The sequence below is a fragment of the Oncorhynchus mykiss genome, chromosome 29 (genome assembly GCF_057628025.1).
Source record: "Oncorhynchus mykiss isolate SJ-2025 chromosome 29, ASM5762802v1, whole genome shotgun sequence".
NCBI classification, from domain to species: Eukaryota; Metazoa; Chordata; class Actinopteri; order Salmoniformes; family Salmonidae; genus Oncorhynchus; species Oncorhynchus mykiss.
The window spans coordinates 18,588,629-18,615,533 of record NC_143050.1 but is presented as its reverse complement, the minus strand read 5'-3'; the positions used below and the strand labels follow the sequence as shown (position 1 = coordinate 18,615,533).

Sequence of the window (26,905 nt, the reverse complement as noted above, 5' to 3'; positions counted from 1 at the left end):
CTTTATTTGTCTTGTGATCAGTTACAATGACATTACGCTCATTACTGTAAACTTCTACGGGCACAACACCAAACATGAGAATGATGAGTTGCTTGAATCTATAGAGAAACACATACTTCATTGGTTATCTAAATTTCCCAATTCGTTATTATTGATAGGAGGGGACTTTAACATTACAATAGATTATTCAACTGATAGATGGCCCCCAGGTAGGCCAACCAATCAGAATTTGGGTTTAATACTTTTTATGGAAAAGTTTGATCTTGATATATGGAGAGAGAGGTTTCCGGCCGAAAGATCATTCACTTGGACTAACAAAACAGGCTCCAGACAATCCAGAATAGATTTTTGGCTTATATCCAAATGTATTGATAGTGAGTGTGTTACTACAAATATTTGTACTACTCCCCTCACAGACTATAGGACTATTTACATTGATATCAAAATATTTACCCCTGATACGAACCTTGGTAGAGCATCCTACTGGAAGCTAAATAGCTCATTATTAAATAATGATATAGTTAAATTTGAGGTTAAAGATCTGCTCTCACACTTTTGGGAAAGGGCTTGTGAAGAAAAATCTTATTGCAAGAACTGGGAGCTCTTTAAATTTGAGGTGTCTAAATATCTTAGAAAATGTGGTAGTAATCTTGCTAAGACCAGAAGAGCTGAGGAGGAAAAGGTGATCATTAAGATAACTTCCCTTTCTCAGAGGTCCCCAGCTGACCTCTTGGGGGAGGAGAAGATGGAACTAATCGAGTTACAAAATAAACTGGATAATATATATAAATTAAAAGCAGAAGGAGCCTTTATTAGATCTAGGAAAAAAAATGGATTGAGGAGGGAGAACAGAATTCATCCTATTTATTTAGACTTGAGAAATTTCACTCTAAAAATAACACTATCCATAAGTTAAACATTGATGGTGTTATTACAGATGACCAAAAATTAATCGCTAAATACTGTAGCAATTTTTACAGAAAATTGTATAGCTCAACGTATTGTCAGGAATCCACAGATGTGTTTTTTAACTCACTGAATAATGTTCACTCTATCAGTGATATAGAATCTAAACAGTGTGATGAACCCATCAAAGTTGAAGAGATTATAGAGTCTATCAAACATCTAAAGAACAATAAATCACCAGGTGTTGATGGAATTTACGTCAGAATTTTACAAATTATTTTCTGAACAAGTAGCTCCCTTCCTATTTGAAGTCTTTTTAGAGAGTATTAAAAACAATGTTCTCCCTCCTACAATGAGTCAGGGGTTAATAACACTGATACCTAAACCTAAAAAAGAAGTGCTGCTCATCGATAACTGGCGTCCAATTTGTCTTCTTAATAATGACTATAAGATATTAGCCTTACTACTTGCAAAAATAATTAAAGAAGTCCTGGATGCAATCATTGATGAAACACAGTCTGGCTTCATGAGGAACAGACGTATTTCTAACAATGTCAGACTAGTATTAGACGTACTTGACTACTCAGACCTAATAACTGAGGATAGCTTCATATTATTTTTAGATTTTTATAAAGCATTTGACACAGTAGAGCATCAGTTTCTCTTCCACTCCCTTGAGAGACTTGGCTTTGGGGATTTTTTCTGTAAGGCTATTAAGACTCTCTATGCAAATGGTAACAGCTCTATCAAATTGAAATATGGCACCTCACCTAGATTTGAGTTAAAGAGAGGAATTAGACAAGGTTGTCCTATCTCTCCGTACCTGTTTTTATTAATCACCCAACTTCTTGCAAATTCTTTAAATAATAGTCCTGTACAAGGTATTTCCATAGCTGGTAAAGAAATGATTATAAGCCAGCTGGCTGACGATACTACACTTTTTCTGAAAGACGCTAACCAAATTCCCATATCGATCAATGTGATACAATCCTTTTCCAAAGCGTCTGGTCTATATCTTAACATTAAGAAATGTGAACTCATAGCTGTCAAATATTGTGTGACACCTTCATATTATGATATTCCAGTAAAAGAAGAACTTACATATTTAGGCATAACCATTACAAAGGATCAGAAGTCTAGAGGCTTACTACATTTTAACCCTCTTATTAAAAAAACACAGAAGAAACTAATTAAATGGCTACAGAGGGACTTATCTTTAAAAGGTAGAGTCCTAATAACCAAGGCTGAAGGTATCTCTAGACTAACATATGGTGCTCTATCTTTATATCTTGACAGTAAAATAAGCAAGGAGATAGACCAGATGCTTTTCGACTTTCTTGGAGAAACCGTACACATTACATTAGGAAAACTGTTGTAATGAACACTTATGAGAATGGTGGACTGAATTTTCTGGACTTTACTACTTTAAATAATACTTTCAAGATCAATTGTATAAAACAATTCCTAAGAAGACCCACTTCTATCTGGAATTTTATTCCTCATCATGTCTTCTCTACTTTTGGTGGCCTTAACTTCATGTTGTTTTGCAATTATAATATTGACAAAGTTCCAGTGAAACTTTCTGCTTTTCATCGGCAGGTTTTCTTGTCATGGTCCTTAATTTATAAACACAATTTTTCTCCACACAGATATTATATATGGAATAATCGGGATATATTGTATAAAAATACCTCTCTGTTTTTAGAATATTGGTTCCGAAATAATATCCTATTGGTGAGCCAACTGGTAAATGCAGAGGGTCTTTTACTCAGTTATAAAGAATTCTTATCACTTTACAAGGTCCCTGTAACACCTAAAGATTTTGCAATTGTTTTAGATGCCATTCCCTCAGGTGTTGCTCTGTTATTCAGGAACGTGTCAAGACCTGACCCTCAGAGCCTACCTTCTGTTGACCCTGTTGACTCATCAGTAGGAAAGATTTGTTTCTCTTTTGGTCCATTCAACAACAGAGCGATACGATCCTTGTTTCAGCAGGATGTTGTATCTATACCTTATGTCATGCCTTATTGGAATGGATTTATTGATAATATCTGTTGGAAAAAAGTTTGGATGTTGCCACACACATACCTACTTGTTAACAAAATTAAGGAAGTTTCCTTTAAAATTATTCATAAATATTATCCTGCCAACCACTATATGAAGAAGTTTAAGGAAAACATCAACTCAAATTGCTCCTTTTGTAATGACCACCCAGAAACAGTTTTGCATCTTTTTTGGCATTGTATGCATGTAAGAAAACTGTGGCAAGACATCAGTAGGTTTATAATTGAACACATTTATGAAGATTTTACACTATTGTGGAGAGATATACTGTTTGGATTCTTTACATACAAGAGAAATAAGCGGAATTTTTTTTATGTAATTAATTTCATTATTCTTTTGGCCAAATTTCATATACACAAATGTAAATTCACAAACAGAAAACCACATTTTCGTACCCTACAAAAAGAAATTGAACTGTATTTTAAGACGGTTAAATGCTCTACTGACAAAAAAGCTGTTAGAATTGTAAGTATATGCATGTCCCTTAAAGTCCTTGTGTAATTGTAATGTGATATTGTACCCCCTAGCTCGATTGTCTATTGTTTGTAATCTATGTATGCTTGTGTTCCCTCATGTGATTTATGTATTGATTTGTTGTTAATAAAAAAAAAAAATGTTTTTTTTTTTTAATTAAAAGAAAGAGGAAAAAAAAAAAAGTAGGAACATCCGTGAAAATGGAGAAAACCTCGAAAAATAGCCCGCTGGAGGACGTTTGTGAATTACCAAGTATGCTCCCCAAAAGGCAAAAGGTTGAGATTTATTTTCTAAATGATTATTATAAGTATATTTACATTATACAATATGGGAAAGTGGAAAATGAACATTTATGAAATATTTTTTAAATTGAACTTCATGAACTATAACAAGAAGTAACGGAAGCGGAAATAGCACAACGGACGGATAAGGAAGTGATATTGGAATTTGTGAAAACGTACATTGATCTCATACACAACCAGTGAGGTAGCCGCCGTCTTCGTGGTTGGAAACGGGCACAACCCGTATACCTTCAGAAACAAGGTAATACATCAACCTTGATCTTGCTTGGTTCAAGAGAAACGATAAAAAACAAGTATGCTATTGTTTTAATGTTGTAAACGTCTACGCTTGATCTAAATCTCAAATTGGTGGCACAGGAGGAGACCGCGGTGCAGGTTAACGTTAGGTAGCTAGTTGGCACACAATCCGTTTTACGTGAGTAAACATGTAATAGCCATGCGAGTTTCGATCTAAATTGTGATCCAAACATTTGCGAAGCTAGTTATTTCGGACTGTTTTTATCACACCCATTTGTTAGCTAGCTGTGCTAGCTGCCTGTGTTGTTCTTGCTATTTAGCTAATGTTAGCTAGCTAACTCTTTTTGTTTGGCGCGCAGTTTCAGACTTTAAAAAATGTGCCCATGCTGACTATTTAGCAAACTAGCAATATAGCTGTGCATGCGTTTAATTAGATATTGATCCTGGGCCCGGTGTTTTTAACGTTGCACTTAAACGCTCGGAATCTAACGCTTGTTTCAGACCACTCGTAGAACAGCTGTCATTAGATTTTTTGTTGCCTTCCTGCGCCACATTATGTACAGATCTCCGCTAAACAGCACAATATTGGATTGAAGGAGCAGGGCCGGTTCCAGGCATAAGCTGTTGCTTAAAAGCGTCCTCATGTTTCCGAGTCAGAACAGTCGGGTTTAAAGGCGGTTGGCATTCAATGTTAATGGTGCATTACCGCCACCAACTCAAAAAAACATTGCGGGAAAGGGGGACAACGACATCATACAAAACCCCATCCCACTTATTCAATCACAGTCCACTCCCAAATACATCCCTACGGCAGCACATTCACCAACAGGATCTTTTGCACAGCCTCGGCTGTGAAATCACGAAGGCCCCAAAAACCTCATGCATCATTCAATGATTCCAAATGTCTTATTCTCCGCTTGGGCTGTACAGTTTATGACCATTGCGATAAATAATGAACTTAACATTTTTAACGTAGTATTTCACTATCCCTCCGTTGGTGAGATCCCTTCACTGGTTGTGGTGGCTCTACTATCATTGTTTCTTCCCTGTCACTTGTTCCTTCCAATCTTTTCACTGTCTCCAGATAAGAAACATGTTGGATACTCCTTACCCTTGCCACCTCGTTCTCCTTCACCCTAATAGGGCACTCCAGGAATTTAGGTGCATGTTCACCTTCACAGTTGCAGCGTTTCACTTCATCTGGCATACAATACTCTTCCCTTCTGCACACACTCAACACATGACCAAATATTCTACAATTATGTTGCTGAAGGGGCTTGTGCACAAAAGCTCTTACAGCGTATCTCATGAATCCTAACATTATATGAGAAGGGAGAGACTCTTCATCAAAGTCCATTAGCATGGAAGAGGTGAATGTCTTTTCTCCATCCACCATACAGGTCAGTTGACGTGCACCAACCACTCCATCAATGTCTTTAGCAATATCCTCTGCCTTGTTTCCTTGTGCCACCCCAAATAGCCCCCTTGATAGGTGCCCAGCTACGAAAGATCCATACAGGAAACATTCCACTCCGATATCTTTGAGTCTTAACACTTCTGCTCTGCGGACACACATAAAAAAAATACCACTTGTGACTCTCACCGACTACACTTTCCTCCAACACATTCCAGATTTCCCAAGTAGCATTGATCCAAAACCATTACTCAGACTAAACTAGTCGAATGGTTTCCAATTTTCCACCACAGATTTACTTCTTGTGTTCCTTTTTTGTTCGCCATTCATTCTCACTTTCGGTACTATTAGCTACACCCGACTCACTTGCCGTTTCAAACTAAATCAGTTCCTGTCTTCTCCACGATCAACGTCTTCTAGCCAAAACAGTTCGGAGGAGTTTGTGCATATATTGTGTTCGGGCACTTTTCTTGGGGTAAGCTTAAGCCTACACCTCTTCATCAGGGATTAGTCAACAGTAGGGATTCTTAAGTCAGTCATTCAATGAGAGTTGACTCTTCATGACTTTTTTGGGAGAAATACTCCATCTTAGATGTAAAATTGCATGAAAAAGATCCTCTGCAAAAAAAAACTCATGTCATTAATTTTGAAGTATCTTAGATTAATTGTAACTTTTGAGTTAGTGTATACTGGCTACAGGATTTCAATGAATAAACGGTACTATTGCTGCTTTTCCCCCTAGTTTTTCAATTGAAGGTTTTATGGGAGTATGCGAGCACACTCGTTCAGTTCAGCTGAAACATGCTGACGCCTCAACCTCCACACAATATCCCATAATGGCACAGCAAAAACAGGTTATTTTTTGTGTGCTAATTTCTTAATTTACGGATCATTGGGACGCTAGCGTCTCACCTCGACAACATCCTGTGAAATTGCAGAGCGAGAAATTCAAATGACAGAAATCATAATATTAAACATTCATGAAAATACAAGTGTCATACATCATTTAAAAGTTTAACTTCTTGTTAATCCAGCCACCTTGTCAGATTTCAAAATGGTTTTACGGCAAAAGCACACCATGCGATTATCTGAGGACAGCGATCCCCGCACACACAAGCATTATACATTTTTCAACCAAGCAGAGGTGCCTCGAAAGTCAGAAATAGTGATAAAATAAATCACTTACCTTTGAAGATCTAAATCTGTTTGCAATCACAAGGGTCCCAGCTACATAACAAATGGTCATTTTGTTCGATCAAGTCCTTTATATCCCAAAAAAGTCAGTTTCATTGGTGCGCTAGACTCAGTAATCCACCAGTTTCCCTCGTTCAAAATGCAAACAAATGAATCCCGTAAGTTACCAATAAACTTCTTCCAAACATATCAAACAACTTTCCTAATCAATCCTCAGGTACCCTAATATGTAAATAAACAATCAAATTTAAGACGGATAATACCGGAGATAAATAACGAAGTACTCGCACTCACCGGAACACGCAACAAACACTACAGCCAAAATGGGAGCCACTTACTAAAACTACAAATTCTAAATTCTTAATTAAAAAAAAAAAATGCCTGAAACTCTTTCTAAAGACTTGACATCTAGTGGAAGCCCTAGGAACTGCAATCTTGGAGGTCTTCCTTTTTATATTCCCATTGATAGCCATAGCATTCAAGACTGAATTTTATTTTTTCTGGATGGATTGTCCTTGCTTTTCGCCAGCCATATCAGTTCTGTTATACTCAGACATTATTTTAACAGTTTTGGAAACTCTTAGTGTTTTCTATCCAATACTACCAATTATATGCATATCCTAGCTTCTGGGCCTGAGTAACAGGCAGTTTACTTTCGGCACCTCATTCATCCAAACTTCCAAAGAAGTTAAATAAAACAACGTTTACATAAGTATTCAGACCCTTTACTCAGCACTTTGAAGCACATTTGGCAGCAATTACAGCCTTGAGCCGCATTGGGTATGTATTTGGTGAGTTTCTCCCATTCTTCTCTGCAGAGCCTCTCAAGCTCTGTCAGGTTGGATGGGGAATGTCGCTGCACAGCTATTTTCAAGTGTCTCCAGAGATGTTCAAGTCCGGGCTCTGGCTAGGCCACTTGAGGACATTGACACTTGTCCCGGAGCTACTCCTGCATTGTCTTGGCTGTGTGCTTAGGGTCATTGTCCTGTTGGAAGGTGAACCTTTGCTACAGTCTGAGGTCCTGAGCGCTCTGGAGCAGGTTTTCATCAAGGTTCTCTCTGTACTTTGCTCCGTTCATCTTTTACCTGATCCTGACTAGTCTCCCAGTCCCTGCCGCTGAAAAACATTCCCACAGCATGATGCTGTCACGAAAGCTACAACGTAGGGATGGTGCCAGGTTTCCTCCAGATGTGACAGTTAGCATTCAGGCCAAATAATTCAATCTTGGTTTTGTCAGACCAGAGAACCTTATTCTTCATGGTCTGAGAGTCCTTTAAGTGCCTTTTGGCAAACTCTACGTGGGCTGTCATGTGCGTTTCCCTGAGGAGTGGCTTCCGTCTGGCCACTCTACCATAAAGGCCTGATTGGTGGGGTGCTGCAGATGTTGTCCTTCTGGAAGGTTCCATCTCCACAGAGGAACTCTGGAGCTCTGCCAGTGACCATCGGGTTCTTTGGCCTTGGTCAGGTAGGTGACGTTCCCCGATTGATCAGTTTGGCTGGGTGGCCAGCTCTAGGAAGAGTCTTGGCGGTTCTAGATTTCTTCCATGTAAGAAAGGAGGCCACTGTGTTCTTGGGGACCTTCAATGCTGCAGAATTGTTTTTGATACCCTTCCCCAGATCTGTGCCTCTGCACAATCCTGTCTCGGAGCTCTACAGACAATTCCTTCGACTTCATGGCTTGGTTTTTGCTCTGATGTACACTGTCAACTGTGGGACCTTATATAGACGTGTGTGCCTTTGCAAATCATGTCCAAACAACAGGTGCCTCAAGTTGTAGAAACGATCAAGGATGATCAATGGAAACAGGGTGCACCTGAGCTCACTTTGAGTGTCATAGCAAAGGGTGTAAATACTTAAGGTATTTCTGTTTTTATTTTTATAAATTTGCAAGCATTCCTAAAGCAAGAAAAAAGTTTTGCCATTATGGGTATTGTGTGTAGATGAAACTCTGTGAATTCAACATGGTGAATGACAACTTCGAGCATCGATTCGACCGAGGAAGGTACTTCTGTACCTCACATTGCGATTCTAGCCACGCATTATATAAATGCCTATTCGTGTTGGGAGATTGCGGAGACGCTGGAGTCCGACCCAACCACTAGTTTGAAAAAGTGGGGTAGGGTCCGCGACAAATTCGTCAAGACAAAGAAAAGAAAGGGCTGCAGTGGAGATTCCAGAAGAAAGGCTACTCCAGAAATGTTGCTGTTGGCTTGTTTGGCACGTGGAGCATGAGAAGACTGAAAGCAACATGCCGTCTTCACCAAAGAATGAGGTATGTTGTATTTTATATTGTAGTCGATGAAAAAGTAGCTAACAATAGCTAGCTACTTGGCTGGCTAGTGGCTAGCTAGCTTAGCTGCATACTGTACGTGTGCAGAGAAAGCAAGCCAACCAACTAAACTAAAGATATTTACTACTTTTGATCAAACAATTTGTCATTAAAAAAAATCATACGCTTCCCACATTGGTAACACAAGTTAAAGTTAGCAAGGTCCAGCAAGTCCATGTTTCTTATGTTTGAGCAGAGTTGAGTAGCTAGGCCAGGCCTACTTAGCTCAAACCTTTGCAACATATGATCAATTGTAGTCTCTGTTAATGATATTAGGTTCATTGTTAATTTTGGTTTGGTTTATGTACTGAATTTTTTCTTTCTTTGACAAGGCTCAAACATCAGTGAATGGAGACAGCACCTGGTTTTGTTCTCTGCGCCCAAGCACTACCTCAGTACTGGGGACAGACTTTTCATTGGCCCCTGCACTAAGCTGCAGTGTAAAATTAGAAGCCATCTCCATGCAGGACCCGGGAAGCTCTATCCTGGGCTCACCTCCAATACCTATTCCACTGGCTTGCTCCTCACTGATGCCTCAGAGCAGCAGCAGGGGTGTGAGAAGGGAGAAAAGAGCTGCAGCCCCTTGACACATCGTCTGAGGCCAGCCACCTGGACAGCTGATGGAACAGGAGTATTTCCGCCTGTAGTTTTTCAATTAACTGATTTTTTTTTAACAGTAAAGTCAGTAAAATTGTTAATTGTTGCGTTAATTTTTGTTCAGTATAGAAAAAAAATACACATTTCCAGGAACCATAAACTAAGTTAAATGGATTCCAACATTTTAAGGGTGCATGAGGTTCTCATGTAGGGGGAAAGCTGCGTCTACAAAGGAAAACAAGGACTTGGCATTGTGGTACCTGACAAGACAGCTGGTGGTAAATTGAGGGTCTTCGGTGGCAATTTGTACCCAAAAAGAACTCTTGAAACACTCCACCATAGCTCTCTAGGCCTTATGCCCCTACATCCACCACTGTGAACCTGTAGCAGGCATCTTCTGTCTCCGTATCTCACCTATTCATATGTATTGCTAGGTACATAAATCTAGTAGATCCCGGGCAATTCACACATGTTTAATTTTGTCACCAGTCAAGCGTCTCTGTACACTTTTTTAAAAATTCTCCCACACGTCTTTCTTGTTTGGCCATATATGGCTATTACCAGCTCTTCGCCCTCTACTGTCCTGGAGTAATATTGACAATTGTTTTTAGTTTTCAAGCAAATATCTTTTTAGGTAGCATGTGAGTTTACTCTTTCAGTTTGCCTAGCCGCCAGTCGAACTGAAGCATGCTGATGCATTTAGGGCCCCCGGCCGCTATGAGATCCTGCTAGGAACTCTGTCTGGGTCTCAAAATTTGGTTGTGCATCACCAGTTTCTCTCATGTCAGTCACTGACAGTCACTCAATTATCCATGTCAGCTAACAATTGTTGGATTAGCAGTTAGTCTAGCCAGCTATCTAAACTTGTAGTAATCATTGCCAAGTACCGACCGGGCACATGCCCAGGGGTCCGGACCTCCAGGCCCCCCCCACCCATCTTGATGTTAGTCATTCTCACTATCATATTAATATGTCATGGCAAAATGTATAAAATTGCAGGAAATTAGCTTTAATACTGCACAAAAATAAACTCAAACAAATGTTTTGATGTGGTGGTGGAACTGAACATATAATTACATGGTTTATTTGTATCTCTGACAGCGATAGATAACTTAAACAAATTTGACCACAAACACTAAGTTGCCAATGTCTTAGCAATTGATACAAACAAGCGGCGTATAAAAAGATGTGCCGATTCGGTGCATTGGGTAAGCATTTAAATAAGCCGCTTCAATATTTACAACGGTAGGTGGTAGATAACCCTCTAGGAGCTGATCTGTCATCAGTATTATGAAATAATGTTAAGGTAAGATTTGAATGGAGAAGGTTGATCCAAGAGCAGCACTCCCTTTCTTTCGATCCTATCATTAACGACACATGCTCCAACAAAACACGTAGAGATCGTTCTCTCTGGGTGGTGTGTCGTGGTAATTTCCTGTATTACTAAATGAGGAGAGTTTACAAACCACACAAGTCAAGAGTTATATTTTAAACTTAATCTTTAATCAAATGAGCTACACCATAGCCCTTTTGACTCTCAGATCAATTCAGTGTGTCTAAATTAATTTTGAGAGTCCCAACATAATGGCAACTGATCTTTTTATAGCAAAGATCCACCCCTCTCAACTTACATGACAAACCACAGATCTCAGGAACTCTTCACAAAGGGCCTTTTACTTAAGAAAGGAGTATCCCATAGCCAGATAGCATTAGCTATAAATTATCGTTCAGTTTGGTCTCATAGTACTTCATAGTACCAAAACATTACCTCACTATCTGGAATGCTCTTTAGGCTTTATTGGCCGAAGACATCTTAAATCTCCTCTATCAGTGCTATCTCATAGAGACCCATCCTCAGTGGAACACTGAACACACAATAGTCAACCGATTCTATTCTGTCGACTAAAACAACCATTCTAATGCAATACAAAGATTATAAAATAATCTTACAAGCACTATAACATAATCTTGCAATTTTCCACGACATCTCCCCATCACATGGTTTACAGATATATTCACATATGAAGAAAAAGTTCAATTCTGACTTCTCCTTTTCTGATAATCTGCATATTAACAGACATGTAAAAGACAAGCCTGACCTCTCCCCTCTCTGGGCCCCAAGTGACTTTTCCCTAGAGAAGAAAGGAAAACTGCTCACAGTATAGTCCAAAAAAAGACATCCTAATGACAAGTATCTCACATACGCATATTATGAAAGTAAATAAAACATCTTATCTATATCTAAATATTTTGGTTTCAGTTTTTTTTAGTTGATAATGTCACTTTGGTCATAGGGCACTCCAGTCCCAAATACTGTGTGTTCTAAACAAATTGTGACACTACTGTGAATCATGTTTACCTGATGTATCCTGTTGGATACAGCTACACCAAATATGATTGTTTCCTCTTTCTATGGTTACACCATATTGGTGTAGATGATAAATTGTGTGCCTCTGCCTCCAACGTTTTCAAATAAAAAAACGTGAAATAATAACCAAACATTTTAGTAAATTGCTTCATTTTCTATTCAGTGTCCTGTGTGAAGGTACTTAAGGTGTTCACTGACTGAAAGCAGCCATGTCGTCAACATCCCAGAAACACAAAGAGTTTGTGGCAGAACCCATGGGAGAGAAGCCAGTCAATGCACTTGCTGGCATTGGAGAGGTGCTTGGCAAGAGACTGGAGGAGAAGGGCTTCGACAAGGTGATGCAGAGTTTACTTAACTTTGTTAGAACTTTCATAATGGAACTTTGTTTTGTGAATTTCTACATTTTAGTCATGTCATAGTAACTACAGCAAAGTGAAGAGGACAATGCAGTTGTGCAACTTTTACCTAGTGTTTTAAGTTGGTGTATTGTCATTCATGTTCTTTTTCACTTTTCCTACTCCGTTCTCATTTGTATACATCTACAGGCTTACGTGGTCCTGGGTCAGTTCCTGGTGCTGAAGAAGGATGAGGAACTATTCCGGGACTGGCTGAAAGACTCATGCGGGGCCAATGTCAAACAGCAGGGTGATTGCTATGGCTGTCTGCGTGAATGGTGCGATTCTTTCCTGTAGATAAGGTTTTGTTTTTTCCATTTTATAACGTTTTCCCAAACATCTATTTACTTCTGGTCTCACATTAAATTTCACTTCATATGGGAACACTGCACATGAGGCAGTTAAGCAAAGTCATACATTGAAACACCTGGTTATTTTATACGAGTCACAATTCAGAGACCTATGGATGCTTAACAATTAGTAAGACATACTTTGCTGCAGTCATCCATGGGGTTGTTTCACCCAACTGTGTAGATCCGTAATCCTGACCTTTCCTATGATTAATATCTTTGGCTGTACAGAAGCCTTGGGGATGAGTTACTTTGTTTTCCTGCACTTTATATTTCAATTTTGCTCTGTCAAATAACCACTTTTTATAATTACTATCCCTTCATAAATGTATAACTAATGCTTGTACTTATCTCCAACTCTCTGACAGTTTGCCCCTGCATTTAGTTAAATGAACTTGTCGCTAAATTAATGAATACCATTTTAAACCATTTGACACCACATGGCTTTGACATCTATAAGATGTTGCACTGTTATTTTTACATCTGAGTTTACAGGAAACGGTTTTAAGATTTACATTTGTGATTGCCCCATGTTATCTTGTGTTTGTTTTAAGAGTTGTTGAAGCGATGCCTTAACGTTGTAATGCTAAAGCAACATTTATCTGCAATGTACCTTGAGTTGTGGAGCAGTGCATGCGGATTAAGAAGCTAGCTACTACAAATCACCTCATTTTCAAACTTCACACAAATGAAAGCCTGAAGTAAAACCACAGTAAGTAGCACTTTTTCAGGAATTCATTTATGAGCATACTTGTGTTGCTCTCTGTTTAATCGTTGAAGGATGGTTTGACTGAAACACTGGTTCATGTTTTTGCATATTGACAGTGAAAGCATGTTAGTTTTTTTCTTTTGAAATAAGCAACGGCAAGATCTGGACAATTCTGACTTTGTTTTGTTTTTTGAAGAAAAAATAAATTAAATTACATGCACAAATATTTTTGGTGATAGGAGTGTTTAATGTTGTCTTTGATTCCCAAGTCTCCTTTTATTCAAAGCTCTTAATTTGTTTTGGTAAGAAATATTGACAGTAAAAGTTTCAGGAACACTGATCTAAAAATAGTAATAACATTTCTGAACTTGATCAGATAAGCAACCAAAAAAACTGGTCTCGGAAAGAATACCATACAAATTGCTGTTATGTATTTATTAAATGTACTGCTTATTTTTGTTAATGTCATATAGCCTTAGACATCCACTTGACAAATTTAAACCACTTATTTATCAAAACAACATTGATCATTGTATTTGGAAACCCGCCATTATAGACCGCTGATCTTAAGGTGGCTGACAACTTCTTGTACATACAGCGCCAGTGGAATTATTTGGATTAGTGTGTATTGACTTGTCCTCATACTGGTCCACAGTGGCGCCTACACCTCACGCACATTTCTGCAACAGCTTAAAGTGACATACAGGACTTTCAAGACATCACACACAATTATTTTATTTTTTAACAAACTCAGATTAGGCAATGACTAGTGTGTATTAAAATAATTACAATGCATGTGTAGTTGTCACCCCTCCATCGATTTGAAAAATGAGCTAGGACTATGAGATGTTTTACATATTGTATGTATATCCACTTTTATGTTGTGCTACAGTTCATGATTCTATAAGCTTCGATGTGTTTTAGGTATGTATACGCATAACTCCAAATATGTTTTAATGGTTTATGTAGATCTAAATGTAAATTTTGGTTGAATTAGTCTTGATTTTACTTAGGAGGATATGTACATCTGCAGCCTTTCATAAGATAAAGCAGGCTACATGAATAAGTTATATTTAGCTTTGTGTATGTGGTGAATGCATGTACATACACTGAGTATACAAAACATTAAGAACACCTGCTCTTTCCATGACAGACTGACCAGGTGAAAGCTATGATCCCATGTTGATGTCACTTGTTAAATCCGTGTGTAGATGAAGGGGGCGAGACTGGTTAAAGAGATAATTGAGACACAGATTGTGTATGTATGCCATTTAGAAGGTCAAAGGGCAAGACAAAAAGTGCCTTTGAACTGGATATGGTAGTAGGTGCAATGCACACCAGTTTGTGTCAAGAACTGCAACGCTGTTGGGTTTTTCACGCTCAACAGTTTCGCGTGTGTATTAAGAGTGGTCCACTATCCGAAGGACATCAAACCAACTTGACACAACTCTGGAAAGCATTGTAGTCAACATGGGCCAGCATCTGGGGAGAATGCGTTTGACACCTTGTAGAGTCCATGCCCTGACGAATTAAGGCTGTTCTGAGTGCAGGGGGTGGGTGCGTGCAACTCAATATTAGGAAGATGTTCCTAATGTTTGGTATACTCAGTGCACGTTATGTTCTATCTGGACAGTATTTTTCCCAACCATCCTGTGGTTTGTCTCAAAGGAGTGCACAGAAGAACTTCTTCTCCCTGAATGGGTTCTCTGAGGTGGGCACAGGGGTGATGAGGGGGTCCTCAATAGCGTGGGCATCACAGTATGCCATCAGGTCTGCAGCTGCCTTTGATACCTGAGGATGGCAAGTAGTGGGAATCAAGACTGGAAATGAGGGTGTGGATATTTAGCGGAGACTTACCAAGGCGCGTACAATGTTTCAATGGACGTGATGCCTCTGGCAATGCTTACCTTGATCCTGCAGAAACTGGCTTCAATCTTCAATTGCTCCACCAGCTTCCTGGCTTGGCCGACACTCATGGTGCTGTTCACTGGGGTGTCTCCTTTCATCCTGTCAAGAGAGCCAATGAAACATATGGCGCATGAGTCACACTAACACATTCAATCATTTTATTTTAGAAAAAAGACACCACTGACAGCTGGAAAGGCAGATGTACAGCATGCTGTATTGCATGACATTAAACAATTTCACTGTATTCGTTCTAGGTAACTTACATTTGTATGGATTCTTATTAATGAAAATATACACTGAGTATATAAACATTAAGAACACCTGCTCTTTCCATGACAAACTGACCAGGTGAATCCAAGTGAAAGCTACAGTATATGATCTGTTATTGATGTCACTTGTTGAATCCACTTCAATCAGTGTAGATGAACGGGAAAAGACATGTTAAAGAAGGATTTTTAAGCCTTGAGACAATTGCAACATAGACTGTATGTGTGCCATTCAGAGGATGAATGGGCACGAGACAAAATCTAAGTGCATTTCAATGAGGTATGGTAGTGAGTGCCAGGTGCACCAGTTTGTGACAAGAACTGCAACGCTGCTGAGTTTTTCATGCTCAACAGTTTCCTGTGTGTATCAAGAATGGTCCACCACTCAAAGCTAATCGAGCCAACTTGGCACAACTCTGGAAAGCATTGGCGTCAACATGGGGCCAACAACTCAATATTAGGAAGGTGTTCCTAATGTTTGGTATACTCGGTGTACATTTTTATGAATCACTGACTTCATCCAATTTCACCCCCTCCTAAATTTGACACACTTATTTTTTTTCAGCTCATTCACTTCAATCTTCCTCTGCTCTCCTCCTTCCTCTCCTCTGTCTGTCTATCTCTAGGGACCAATGGTGTAATTTACTACTTACTTGTTAAAAGCTCTCTGCCCAAGAAAAACTATATCTCGCCTTGATATAAAAACATATTTAAGCTATAGAACCATTTATACTGTATACATTGATTATATGGACAATTTGATTATATGGACAATTTTTATGCACTGGCTAGAAGAGAAGTACAATACACTTATGTCCAGAGGCCAGGTATGATTTTCTCTACCATACCATGCCACTCTAACTGTAATCTATGAATAACATAAAAGTGGTTACATTCTAATAAATTCCATCATCAGTATGTCTCCTACGTGTTCAAGCAGACCGCATTATGATCTTCAATGACAGACATAAATCTCTAGCGCTTGTAGAAGGTACAGGGGAAAAAAACTTGCTGAAAACGAATAGTTTTAGGTCAGGCTAATAGTATGATAAAGACACATTTTGTAAATCTATTGGATATGGTCAGCTTTTTATGGGACCTCGTTTGATGGGAGCACACTATTTGAATGGCTGAAGCAACCAAAAAACTGGGAGAAATGCACAGATATATACACTTGCCTCAGCACACACAGATACACCCAATGTGAGTGAATATCATCAAATCACATCAAATATGCAAGGGATATAAAGCAAACCACTGCCTGCTTAATACAAATTCAGTTGAACTGACAGCATACAGAGAAGGTTCAACAGAAAATAAATAATGAATGGACAAGAAGTGTGAGGAGAAATGGATAACCGGAGAAAGAGAGAGAAGCAACAAGACCAGTCCATATAGGAGTCTATTTCTACCATTCTGGTCCTCTCTCTCCCCTCTTAATATTCCTTTCCTTCATCAGCTCCTTCTCATCTTCTCCCTTACCCTTGTTGTATTCCTCTTCAGGTGCTTTCTCTCCCTCCTCTTCTCTCCCTCTCGCTCTCTCACCCTCTATCTGCCTGTGTTTGTGATTTTAGTGTAGCTGAACCCCACCCCTCATAGACAGTGTATGCTACACTGTTCTGTACAGTCCAGTGCACTGCAATTCTGCTACAATGAACATCAGACTCCTGGTACATGCATAAGAACCCCCTCTGCAGTGAGTGGAACCTTCCAGGCAAAGGGAGGAAGGCTCCATTGGAATCGTTTTTCTTCTGAGAGCTGGATCATACCATCTTTACATGAAAATAGAGGGTAATTAGGCAGATATGGAATCTCACAAAATAATTCCATGTCATAAGAAAATATGAGCATGCAGTTTTATGTTGTGTGTCCAAAGGGAAGATACAATGTTCACTATCTTTGATATGCACTGTTGGAATTTAAATTATGTTTGTTATTTACATCAGTTACCCCCCCCCCCTCTCCTCTGTTGCCATGGGAACTGCTGCAGTCTCTAGCTCCTTGTCTTTTACATTCTGTCATACTGCCCTCAATGGTTTCTCCCACCTTGGCAAGATACAGTATCTTTGTAGTCCCGCAAACCATTACTGCCCATCACTTGCCCCCTCTCGTCTCCACTCTCTCTCCCTTCCCCCATCATGCCCTCTAATGTTACAGTCTCTCTCGCTCTTCTCTCTCTCCAGACATCTTGATTTAAACTGGAGAGAATAGAATAAGTGAAAAAAGACAATGACATGATAATAACATGGATAAAATTTCTTATCATAATGGGAAATTCAGTTGAATCATTTTGAGTAATTATGAACAAATTAATAATAATTTATTTCTACAATATGAAGCAATGAGATTGTAGCATAGACTATGGTTTTGACCACATAATTTCCCCTGTTCTAATCTATGCTATCTATCTTGTTTGAAATGTCTACACCAATCTCCATGTATAAAACCTTTCATGGTTACAGATGGAGGTTTGACATCATGTTCTTCTCAATGTCAACCTCTATGTGCACCATTTACTTATGAACGGGTTGCTTTGCTCTTGAAGTTTGTCCTGTCGTCCGTATCGTAGTTACAGGTTTCCTGTAGTTTTTTTCCTTTAGGAAGTAGCTAGCTAGAGAGAGTAAATATAATTGTGTATGTCCATAACTATTGTAAGACTTTTTAATTTTAATGATCACAATTACGTGCATGTTAATTGTTAATATATAGTGCTGCAGCTTTACTATAGACGAAAATGTGAGTATGAGGAGTGTTGCAATTTTGGGTGCATTCTAGCCAAGCACTTGCACCGCTTGTCTTGGGCAAGTTAGCCAGTTGTTAGCATGTAGCTAGCTAGTCAGCTAACGTTAGCTTACTACCTTTGCAGGTGTTTTACTATAAAGGTAGTTAGTTATATGTCAACTGAATCTCAGCTCAAATGACATTCTGTTGAAATATATGGGTAACTAGCAATGGCATTCATCGTCATTTTGAAATGTCGTTGTCATCCTCTTAGCTAGCTAGCAGCAGATGAGCCTTCTATTAATGTTATTAAAAAGGTAAAATGGCTCAGGCCAGCAGCATAGCTAACTAACGTGAGGAGGCTGGCTGTACTATTTATTTGTGTCATTGATATATTAAGTCCTTGAAGCTTTTACAGATTACTCTGACATACGTATCTCTAATTGTTATCTTACGTTTCCGTTGGCAGTAAAGAAAAAAACTCGTAAAACACATTGTTTGAGACACTAGAAATAGTTTATTGTGAATTATGTAGATTTGAATGGTGCCTTTGAATTCAGTATTCATCTGCATTAAAGTCTCAATGCTTTTCTCTTCTATTTTACAGCTTGCTACAGAAATATTAAAGGCCCAGTCAACAGCTCATTATCAGATAGGACCCGCAGTAGACAAAGAAAACGTTAATTAGCTAAGTAATTAATGTCATATTAAGGGCATGTGGAATAATATATATATATTTGTCACAAGGGGTTTTCTTCAGGATGAGCAGGCCAATGTGGGATTTGTTAAGTGGGCTTCCTCCAATTAACAGGGAGCCATAACCCTCAAAAGAAAATATATTTTTTTCCAAGGAAGCAGAGAGAGGGGCATTTGGCAGGAGCCACAGGAATAGGGCAGTGAAATTTCAGGGAGTGGTGTGGAACGTCAGGACCAGAGTCAGGAAGAGTCAGTGCTAGGTCAGTCACCATGGGTGGTGTAACGGGACCAGTTTTCCTGTGGCTACAGGATGTGTTAGGGGTAACTCTCCTCAGAGCCCGCAGGACTCTACTGCAGGCTGCCATCCTCTCCTGCGTTCTAGTGCTGCTGGTCTGGGTGGCCATCTTCCTCTATGGCAGCTTCTACTACTCCTATATGCCCACCGTCAGCTTTTCTACACCAGTGCACTACCACTACAGGTACCAAGAGACATTGAAAGTTTGTTTTGTGCCTTTTTGTCTTCAAACTGAAGTTAAATCCAGTCTTTACTCTCCTTTCACTCACCTTTTGAATGGTTTATTTAAAAAATATATAATTGCTTTTGCATGAGCATTTAGCTACACTTAACAAAATACTCATATGCTGTTGCACCTGATTTTTGTTTTGAGCTATTAGTACCATGACATGGTAAAAAGTGGAGGCCTATAACATGTCACACTTTTTTTCCTGACCACTATTTGTTCTAGTACCGATTGTGATGCTTCCAATTCAGTCCTCTGCTCTTTCCCCATGGCTAACATCTCGCTGCTAAAGAATGGCAAAGACCAGGTATGCTCTTCACATATTAACCATTATTTTTCTCACCCCCTCTATCCTGAGCTAGATGCTAATATAATTTTAATATGCAAAGAAATTATCGCTGTAGGCAGGTATGCTCACTGTCTCTCTTACAGTATTCTACCCCTCATTGTCTTTCCTAGGTTATGATTTATGGTCAGCCATATCGAATCTCTTTAGAGTTGGAAATGCCTGAGTCGCCAGTCAACGAACATCTTGGCATGTTCATGATTAAGATGTCTTGCTACACCAAGGACGGCCAGACAGTTGCAGCTGTGGCGCGCTCTGTGAGTGATACAGTGCTATGTTGATTCTGTTTGGCCTCCTACTACACCAATTTCTCTTCTGAGCCTCTCCAAACATTTCAGTGCCAGTTTGTGCCATGTGGCACATAACTGGATTCTCGACATAGCTCACTGTAATACATCTACTGCTGTGCATACCATTCTTAGTATATCGTTTTGGTATATATACGCATAGATTGCATTTGGATTACTGAGTGTTATTTGGGTTGTTAATTGGATTTGTTCTGACGTTTCATATTTCTTGTTTCTAGTTTTTGATTATTATTTGTGTACGTGTTTGACATTTTGACTGCACTGTTAGGAGCTAGTAACACAAGTATTTCCCTGCACCCGCTATTACGTCTGCTAAACTGTGTACGCGACGAATACACTTTGATTTGATTCCTTGAGTTTCCTCCAACATAATATTACCTCTATTACTTCACAATGTTAGAAATAAACAAGGATATTTTTGTTATTTGATGATTGTGTGGCCCTCTGACGGTGACTGTTTTATTTTCTCTAACAGGCTATGCTGCACTACCGATCTGGTCTCCTCCAGACATTGAATACTCTACTGTTCTCTCCTCTCCTGCTGACTGGGATGACGGAGCAGAAGCAGCTTGTTGAGGTTGAGCTCTTCTCAGACTACAAGGCCAATTCTGTAAGTGCTATTTGTGGTTGCCTGTACTTATCAAATCCATTTTCCTCTCCCACAGAGCGTGCACTTAGTTCCTGTCACGCTCTCTGCACTGGGCCTGCTCAATGAGTCAGATTGTCGTGATCTTGTGATCATCATTATTAGCATGTTATCTGAATCATTTAATTTTTATCTGATGTAATTCGATTTACCAAGCACACTTCCCTTTCAGCAGCATTTGATGTTCATGTGCTTTCAATTAAAAGTACTTGGACAGAACTAATTTATTTAGAAGCAGTCCAAACAAATACAACCTGAGTAAAATGTCCTCTTTCAAAGTGAGAATGAGTTTTAATAATCTTGCAAGCCAGACCACCTAGTCTCGCATTTGTTCAGTTCTGCAAGACTGGCCAAGTCAGACTAATCTTTTTTAGGTAATAAGGTCCAAATATTTTTCTCACTGCAGTATCAACCCACTGTTGGTGCGGTCATTGAGATCCAGTCTCGGCGTGTGCAAATCTATTCAGCTCAGCTCAGGATCCATGCTTTCTTCACTGGTATCAGGTATAGACCTCCCGATCGTATCAATTATTTCGGTTTCAAATCCAGATTATTTGATGCCAATAAGCCGAATACATAGAATGCCATTCGTTTTTTGACTGTTGTCTATTGTTCTTTTGTTTTCATCCTATTGTCCATCCATCCGTCTCTTTCGCTGAACCCTTTGTCTTAATAGATACCTCCTGTACAATTTCCCATTGACGTCTGCAGTGATTGGCGTGGCCAGCAACTTTGCCTTCCTCAGTGTCGTTGTGCTCTTCGGATACCTACAGTTTATATGGGGGGGACTTTGGCCTCCTGAGCAGGTCAGGGTAAGATGCTGTCTCATTTTCTCCACTGTAATATGATGTTCCCCATCCATACAGTACATCTAATCTTACATTAAAATATCTGTTTGGAACTGATCCTCAACTTAAGCTGTGTTTTGTTTTGTTTAATATGTCTGTAGGTTATGATGGGAGACACGACTCGCCTGCAGCGTAGAAGAGAAGAGGCTCGGAAGCGCATGTCCTTCTCACAGAGTGAGTTAGTTCTACTCTACAACACGCATCAAACCCATTGTGTAAAACAGACATAACATGGTTAATCTGAATGTGTTTTAGCTCAAATGCCTCAGAAAGATAATGATCGTGTGGCTGAGCAGTTGGAAGAACCTAGACAACAAGCATCAGAAATAAAGAAAGGTGAGGGTATTAGGGTCTTTCTATAAATAATGGGGCCAATGTATGACATTGGGATCGAAATTTTAAATTGGTTTGAAACTAAAAATAAAAAGGATTTTCATGCAGTTCCACATGTGCTTAGAGGAATAAAAGTGAATATATGGAAATTGGCCCATAACTCCACCTATACAACAACGTAGATATTTAATTTATTATTACATTCTAAAATATGTGAGAATTATGTGGAAATTGCCTGACTAAATAGATTGAATGCATGGGGATTTCTTTGTAGTTTATGTGGCTAACGCAGCCACGGGAAGTAGTTTGGGGGTGAGGGGGGGGGATTCCCCACGCTGCTATTGGTCCGCTAAATCAGGACTATTAAAGGCCCAGTGCACTACTTTTGTGGGAAAAAAATGTTTTCTAAAATATATAGATATTTACTTTTCCGATTTTCTCAGGGGGTGCTACTTTCTGCGGCTATGCGCAGGTGTAACAGTACTCTTCTTGCATTGTGTACAATCAATCATCGACAAGAAATCCAACTTGTAGCACCAGTCATGAACATTTATTCTGATAGGAACAGCACAAAATTGCACGTCATGCAATGCACGGCTCACCATCCAACTCTGCACTCACGCACGCTGGTTTGGTGCTTGTTCACTGGGACTGTAGTTACCAAAATATTACAATATATAATATCTTTAACAATGTACCTGATAGGAACGGCACAAAATTGCACGTCATGCAATGCACTGCTCACCATCCAACTCTGCACTCACACACTGTACAAAATATATGAACCTCCCCCACCACACAGTAAGTTGCTAGCTAGTATTAGAGGGATTCTCTACAACAAAATGTACAACAAATATTCACCAAAAAACACTGCATCTTATGTAATGTTCGAATAACATTTACAAACAAATTGATATAAATTGTACATTTAAAAAGCTTTGCAACCAACAACTTAACGCTAGTTTACTGGGACGATTCTAACTGAAACATCCTCCTTCGTAAGCAAGCCGTGCAAAGCCGTGCTTAACAATAAAGTGGCAAGGGGAATCACCAATATAACTCTGTTACACAGGTACACATTATAAATCCATGAATAAGGGTAGCATTAATTTAACAATTTGAATCTCACCATCGTTGTTTTATAATGAACAAGTGAACAAAAACAAGGTTCCCTTTGGAAAGCCAACATTAGATGTTGTCGTCCTCATAATACCCGCAAGTGGTTTTACCGGAAAAAGAGTAGCGCAGCTCCCTTCAATTGAAATGGCGGGAAACAAATGAAAGTGGGCACATCTCTCACAAAAACGGATCAAAAATTAAATTGCGGAAAATTATAAGGGAGCAGGAGAAATTATAAATTGGCTACAGTAATTACAAGGACTTGTCAAGCACCAAATTGAGGAAATGTCTGATGCTCAAGGTAGGCCTTTACCAGTACTTGATTCTCTGAGCTCTAAATTCTAGTAAGCTACTTCAAGCCCCTTTTATTGTTTAACATTGCAGGTGTACTTTTCATGTTATTTTATTACCAGATCATGTTGTGAATAAGTCCACTAGGCGATGTAATTTGTTTTCATTATATCCAGAATAATTAATAGGAATAGCATTGGGTGTTGCTCAATAGTCTATTCTATACAGTTGACCGCAGTAGACTCGGTGTCCAATACATTCTGTATGAAAACATTAACTCATTATCTTGATGCTTTTTCTGTTAAATCTAATGAGACCCTGCTGTAAATCAAGCAGACCACAACAGATGATCAACATCAATTCGCTAGGGATATTAAATCCAAAGTGGATCCAGGCAACTGTCTTCACCAGCGTAATGCATGAGACACCAAAATATTCTGTACATGCCTTGCAACACCTTTTTTTCCAGCACTTGAGCTGTTGTTGTGTCACATGCTCTATCACGACAGCCGTTCATCACTTGACTGTCATTTGAAAAATTCCTTCCTGGATCAGATGATGATGTGTGAAAATGTAATGGCTTAACTAATCAGCTGGACACCAAACATGCATCCAACAAGTATTGTGCATAATTATTGAAGAACCACGTTAATGACCGTATCTATTTAGAAGCAATCGATTTTGCAATCGCGTAGATCATTTTGGATTTGTGTGTTCATGAAAACTGTTTTCACCCCGTAACATAAAGAGACAAGATGTTACGTAGTTACACTGCATTTCTGATATCTCTATACAAAAAACAGCTAGATCCAGGATTCTTACAGGTTTCAAGTTCAATGTCTAATTTAACTGATTAATGCTTAATATATGATATAATGACAACTTACACTGGCATAAATGCAAGGACAGAAAAGTTATATTTTATGTCACACGATTTTGGACAAGTCCGTCAAGACAATTTGTGATTTTTATTGAATATAGTTAGGATCCCCCCTTATATCTTAACGTAATAACATGAAGAAAAAAAATGTCAGACTATTATCAATGACTTATCAACAGCTGTAAAAAGTTGTCCAGTGTAGGAAACTGGTACCCTAGTTTATAGAAAGATCCATGAGAATGTGTGAATTGGTGTATACACAAGATATACACAACAGTATATTAAATCAACTGATCTTGATTGAATTTATACGGACTCCTACTTTGGGGCTGCAGGTAGCCTAGTGGTTAGAGCGTTGGACTAGTAACCGAAAGGTTGCAAGATCGAATCCCCGAGCTGACAAGGTAAAAAAAAAATCTGTCGTTCTGCCCCTGAACAAGGCAGTTAATCCATTTTTCATAGGTCGTCATTGAAAATAAGAATTTGTTCTTAACTAACTAGTTAAATAAAGGTATGATAAAAAAAAAACCACATTGTGGATTTGTTGGCCTACTTGAGTAGTTGTGGATTATGAGGACAGGTTATTTTTATGTTTTGTGTAACATCATGCTATGAATGTTACCGTACAGTTTTTTGTTCAGCATATTTGCTGTTTACATTATATTCTTGCATTCTGTCTCTACTACAGTTGTAACGGCTGTTTGTTTTTGTAGTGGAGCTGGAAACACCAGATGTGATTGGTTCCCTGAACAAGCCCTCTGGTTTGCCAGAGAATCAAACAGGTAAGACCATTTCAGACGAAGATTGTTGACGCTCTGTCTTTTTCCTGAACTACTTGAGTCATTTGTAATAACCTTTCACTGTTATAATCATTTCCTTAGTCTAACTCAACCTGTCTCTCTATCTGCCTCTCTGTGTTAGCTCTAGAGTCATCATCAGATGTGCCCCTGGAGGCTCCTCAGATTAACAAGACCGATGCAAGTCAGGAGGAGCCTGCTGATCCGGAGGATAGAGGTGCAGGAGCAGTCCTGTTGGAGGGACCCCAGGTACCTCAGCCAGGGGAATCTACGCTGCGTCAGAGACAGGGACCCTGGATGAGTCTCTGAACCATGGATCATCGCTCAGACATTCAAACGCTCACAGGTCCCTCAATGTGCCTTTCACCGACAGGCAAAGAGAGAGAGATTGATGTATGGATTGAAGCAGATAGATTGACAGACTGACTCCCACAAACACCCTGCACAAATATTCCCTATAGCCTATCACTTTACTTAGCATGTACCGTAATTTAATAATAATCATATAATATAATAATATATGCCATTTAGTAGAGGCTTTTATCTAAAAAATGACTTTGGACTGTGGCATAATAGCTATGCTCTTTGATTTTTCAAAGATCAACCAGTGTCAAGGTTATAAGCCTTCTTTAGTTAGGCAAATATTTGTAGGATTAAGCTCAATCCTGACTCTTGCATGTCCTTCAGAGCAATGAAAATAATCACTCCGGTCTTTAAGCACTTATTTAATTCCCTAGCCTGCATCATTGTAGCAGAGACGGTTGTTCAGCCTTTTTGTTTTACGAATGAGTCTTTAAGGAATGTGATTGAGCAGGTACACAAGCATAGTTGAGAATGCCTTTTGTGCCTGTGATTGAAGCCTACGGTTACCATAAGAATCAGAGTGCCCTGAGCAGCAGAATGATGACCCTGCAGATTACACTGTTACACATTTAAAGTTATTCATCTTAAATGCAAGGAACATGCATTATGTTTACGCCTCTGTAGAAGGTTATTGTATAATTTTCCTTGAGGAAATATGCCTTTTAGAGCTATTACAGGGACCATCACATGTTGAATTTAATTTAATTGGGCTGAAACATATACAGCAAGGTGTACATTCTATTCCCAAAGGATAGCACTTAAAAGTATTTATTAAAGCACTTGTTTCCAAAGTGGTCCTTAATGTTACTTTGTTTTTAAATTAATATGTATTTTTTCTGTTTTAGATAACTAAATGTTTCAAGGAGCAATGAAGGATATGTTAAGTTACAATTGGAAGTTTTGTTGAAATGTACTCATATGAAAAAAGTGTTGTAGAAAATAAATAAGATATGGTCTGTGATATGGTCAAATGTCATTTGTGAGGTTCATTCAAATGTGAATGAGGGTAATGAATGGAAGGTGATTTGACTTAAGTATCATTAAAATGTTATTTGAGAACTATTCAAGATCATGAGAATTGTATCAGTATATGAATGATCAGAAATAGTTAAGTCAATTCATACAAATTTCAAACTAAAAAGATATTTGACGCAACTGATGAATGCTCTGGTTCTTTACAACTTTTAGTTTTATTGACTTTGATATCAAATCAGTCATAGTTTTGTTTGACTCATTACAGTGCATGTGCATTGTTTTTCTTTACCTGCAATTGTGTACATGCAATGACTGTCAAGCAATGATTGTTTTTATAATATTTAAGCTTTACTGCCTGAGTTTAAAAAAATGCTGTGCACAAAATATGAATACATTCAATATTTTGTTGGTAATCAGGTAAATGGTTGTATGCTGATGATAACATCTGAGGTTATTTTCCGGTGAAGTGGTTCTTTAAGAGTTAGTAGTGTCCTAGCAGTAGGTAGACAGTTTTTCACACTGAAATATAACAATGCAGTGACCGTGCA

General features: G+C 38.8%; 3 protein-coding genes across 12 annotated transcripts; 2 read left to right on the top strand and 1 right to left on the bottom strand.

Moving 5' to 3' along the window:
- Positions 1–3,855: 3,855 nt before the first annotated feature.
- Positions 3,856–13,563, top strand: LOC110509970 (barrier-to-autointegration factor). The gene is made up of 3 exons (XM_021591219.3): positions 3,856–3,987; positions 12,049–12,220; positions 12,431–13,563. The coding sequence occupies exons 2-3, from the start codon at positions 12,095–12,097 to the stop codon at positions 12,575–12,577; spliced, it is 273 nt and encodes a 90-aa protein (XP_021446894.1). The 5' UTR covers positions 3,856–3,987; positions 12,049–12,094; the 3' UTR covers positions 12,578–13,563.
- Positions 13,564–13,759: 196 nt separating this feature from the next.
- LOC110509971 (guanine nucleotide-binding protein G(I)/G(S)/G(O) subunit gamma-3) lies at positions 13,760–17,234 on the bottom strand. The gene is made up of 3 exons (XM_021591220.3): positions 16,996–17,234; positions 15,247–15,346; positions 13,760–15,130 (listed from the first exon to the last, which is right to left on the bottom strand). The coding sequence occupies exons 2-3, from the start codon at positions 15,343–15,345 to the stop codon at positions 15,002–15,004; spliced, it is 228 nt and encodes a 75-aa protein (XP_021446895.1). The 5' UTR covers position 15,346; positions 16,996–17,234; the 3' UTR covers positions 13,760–15,001.
- An 822-nt stretch (positions 17,235–18,056) lies between these two features.
- Positions 18,057–26,343, top strand: LOC110509973 (seipin). Of its 10 annotated transcripts, none has more exons than XM_021591221.3 (11): positions 18,057–18,249; positions 18,842–19,409; positions 19,677–19,758; positions 19,911–20,054; positions 20,581–20,715; positions 21,158–21,255; positions 21,428–21,563; positions 21,701–21,773; positions 21,855–21,935; positions 24,936–25,004; positions 25,144–26,343. In XM_021591221.3, exons 2-11 carry the CDS (start codon positions 19,201–19,203, stop codon positions 25,326–25,328), a joined length of 1,212 nt encoding a protein of 403 aa, XP_021446896.3. In that variant the 5' UTR covers positions 18,057–18,249; positions 18,842–19,200; the 3' UTR covers positions 25,329–26,343. The 10 variants fall into 10 exon arrangements, with proteins under 10 accessions (XP_021446896.3, XP_021446898.3, XP_021446901.3 ...); XM_021591223.3 differs by having other exon boundaries at positions 18,062–18,249; positions 21,428–21,557; XM_021591222.3 differs by having other exon boundaries at positions 18,085–18,164.
- The last annotated feature ends 562 nt before the right edge of the window (positions 26,344–26,905 follow it).

Bases quoted from the DNA above. Each gene is read 5' to 3' on its own strand.
- LOC110509970 (XM_021591219.3), top strand. From the start codon at position 12,095: ATGTCGTCAACATCCCAGAAACACAAAGAGTTTGTGGCAGAACCCATG. The intron at 12,221-12,430 runs GTGATGCAGAGT...ATACATCTACAG, and splicing joins AGGAGAAGGGCTTCGACAAG to GCTTACGTGGTCCTGGGTCA.
- LOC110509971 (XM_021591220.3), bottom strand. From the start codon at position 15,345: ATGAAAGGAGACACCCCAGTGAACAGCACCATGAGTGTCGGCCAAGCC. The intron at 15,131-15,246 runs GTAAGCATTGCC...TGCCATCCTCAG, and splicing joins CCAGTTTCTGCAGGATCAAG to GTATCAAAGGCAGCTGCAGA.
- LOC110509973 (XM_021591221.3), top strand. From the start codon at position 19,201: ATGGGTGGTGTAACGGGACCAGTTTTCCTGTGGCTACAGGATGTGTTA. The intron at 21,256-21,427 runs GTATAGACCTCC...TTGTCTTAATAG, and splicing joins GCTTTCTTCACTGGTATCAG to ATACCTCCTGTACAATTTCC. The intron at 25,005-25,143 runs GTAAGACCATTT...TCTCTGTGTTAG, and splicing joins TTTGCCAGAGAATCAAACAG to CTCTAGAGTCATCATCAGAT.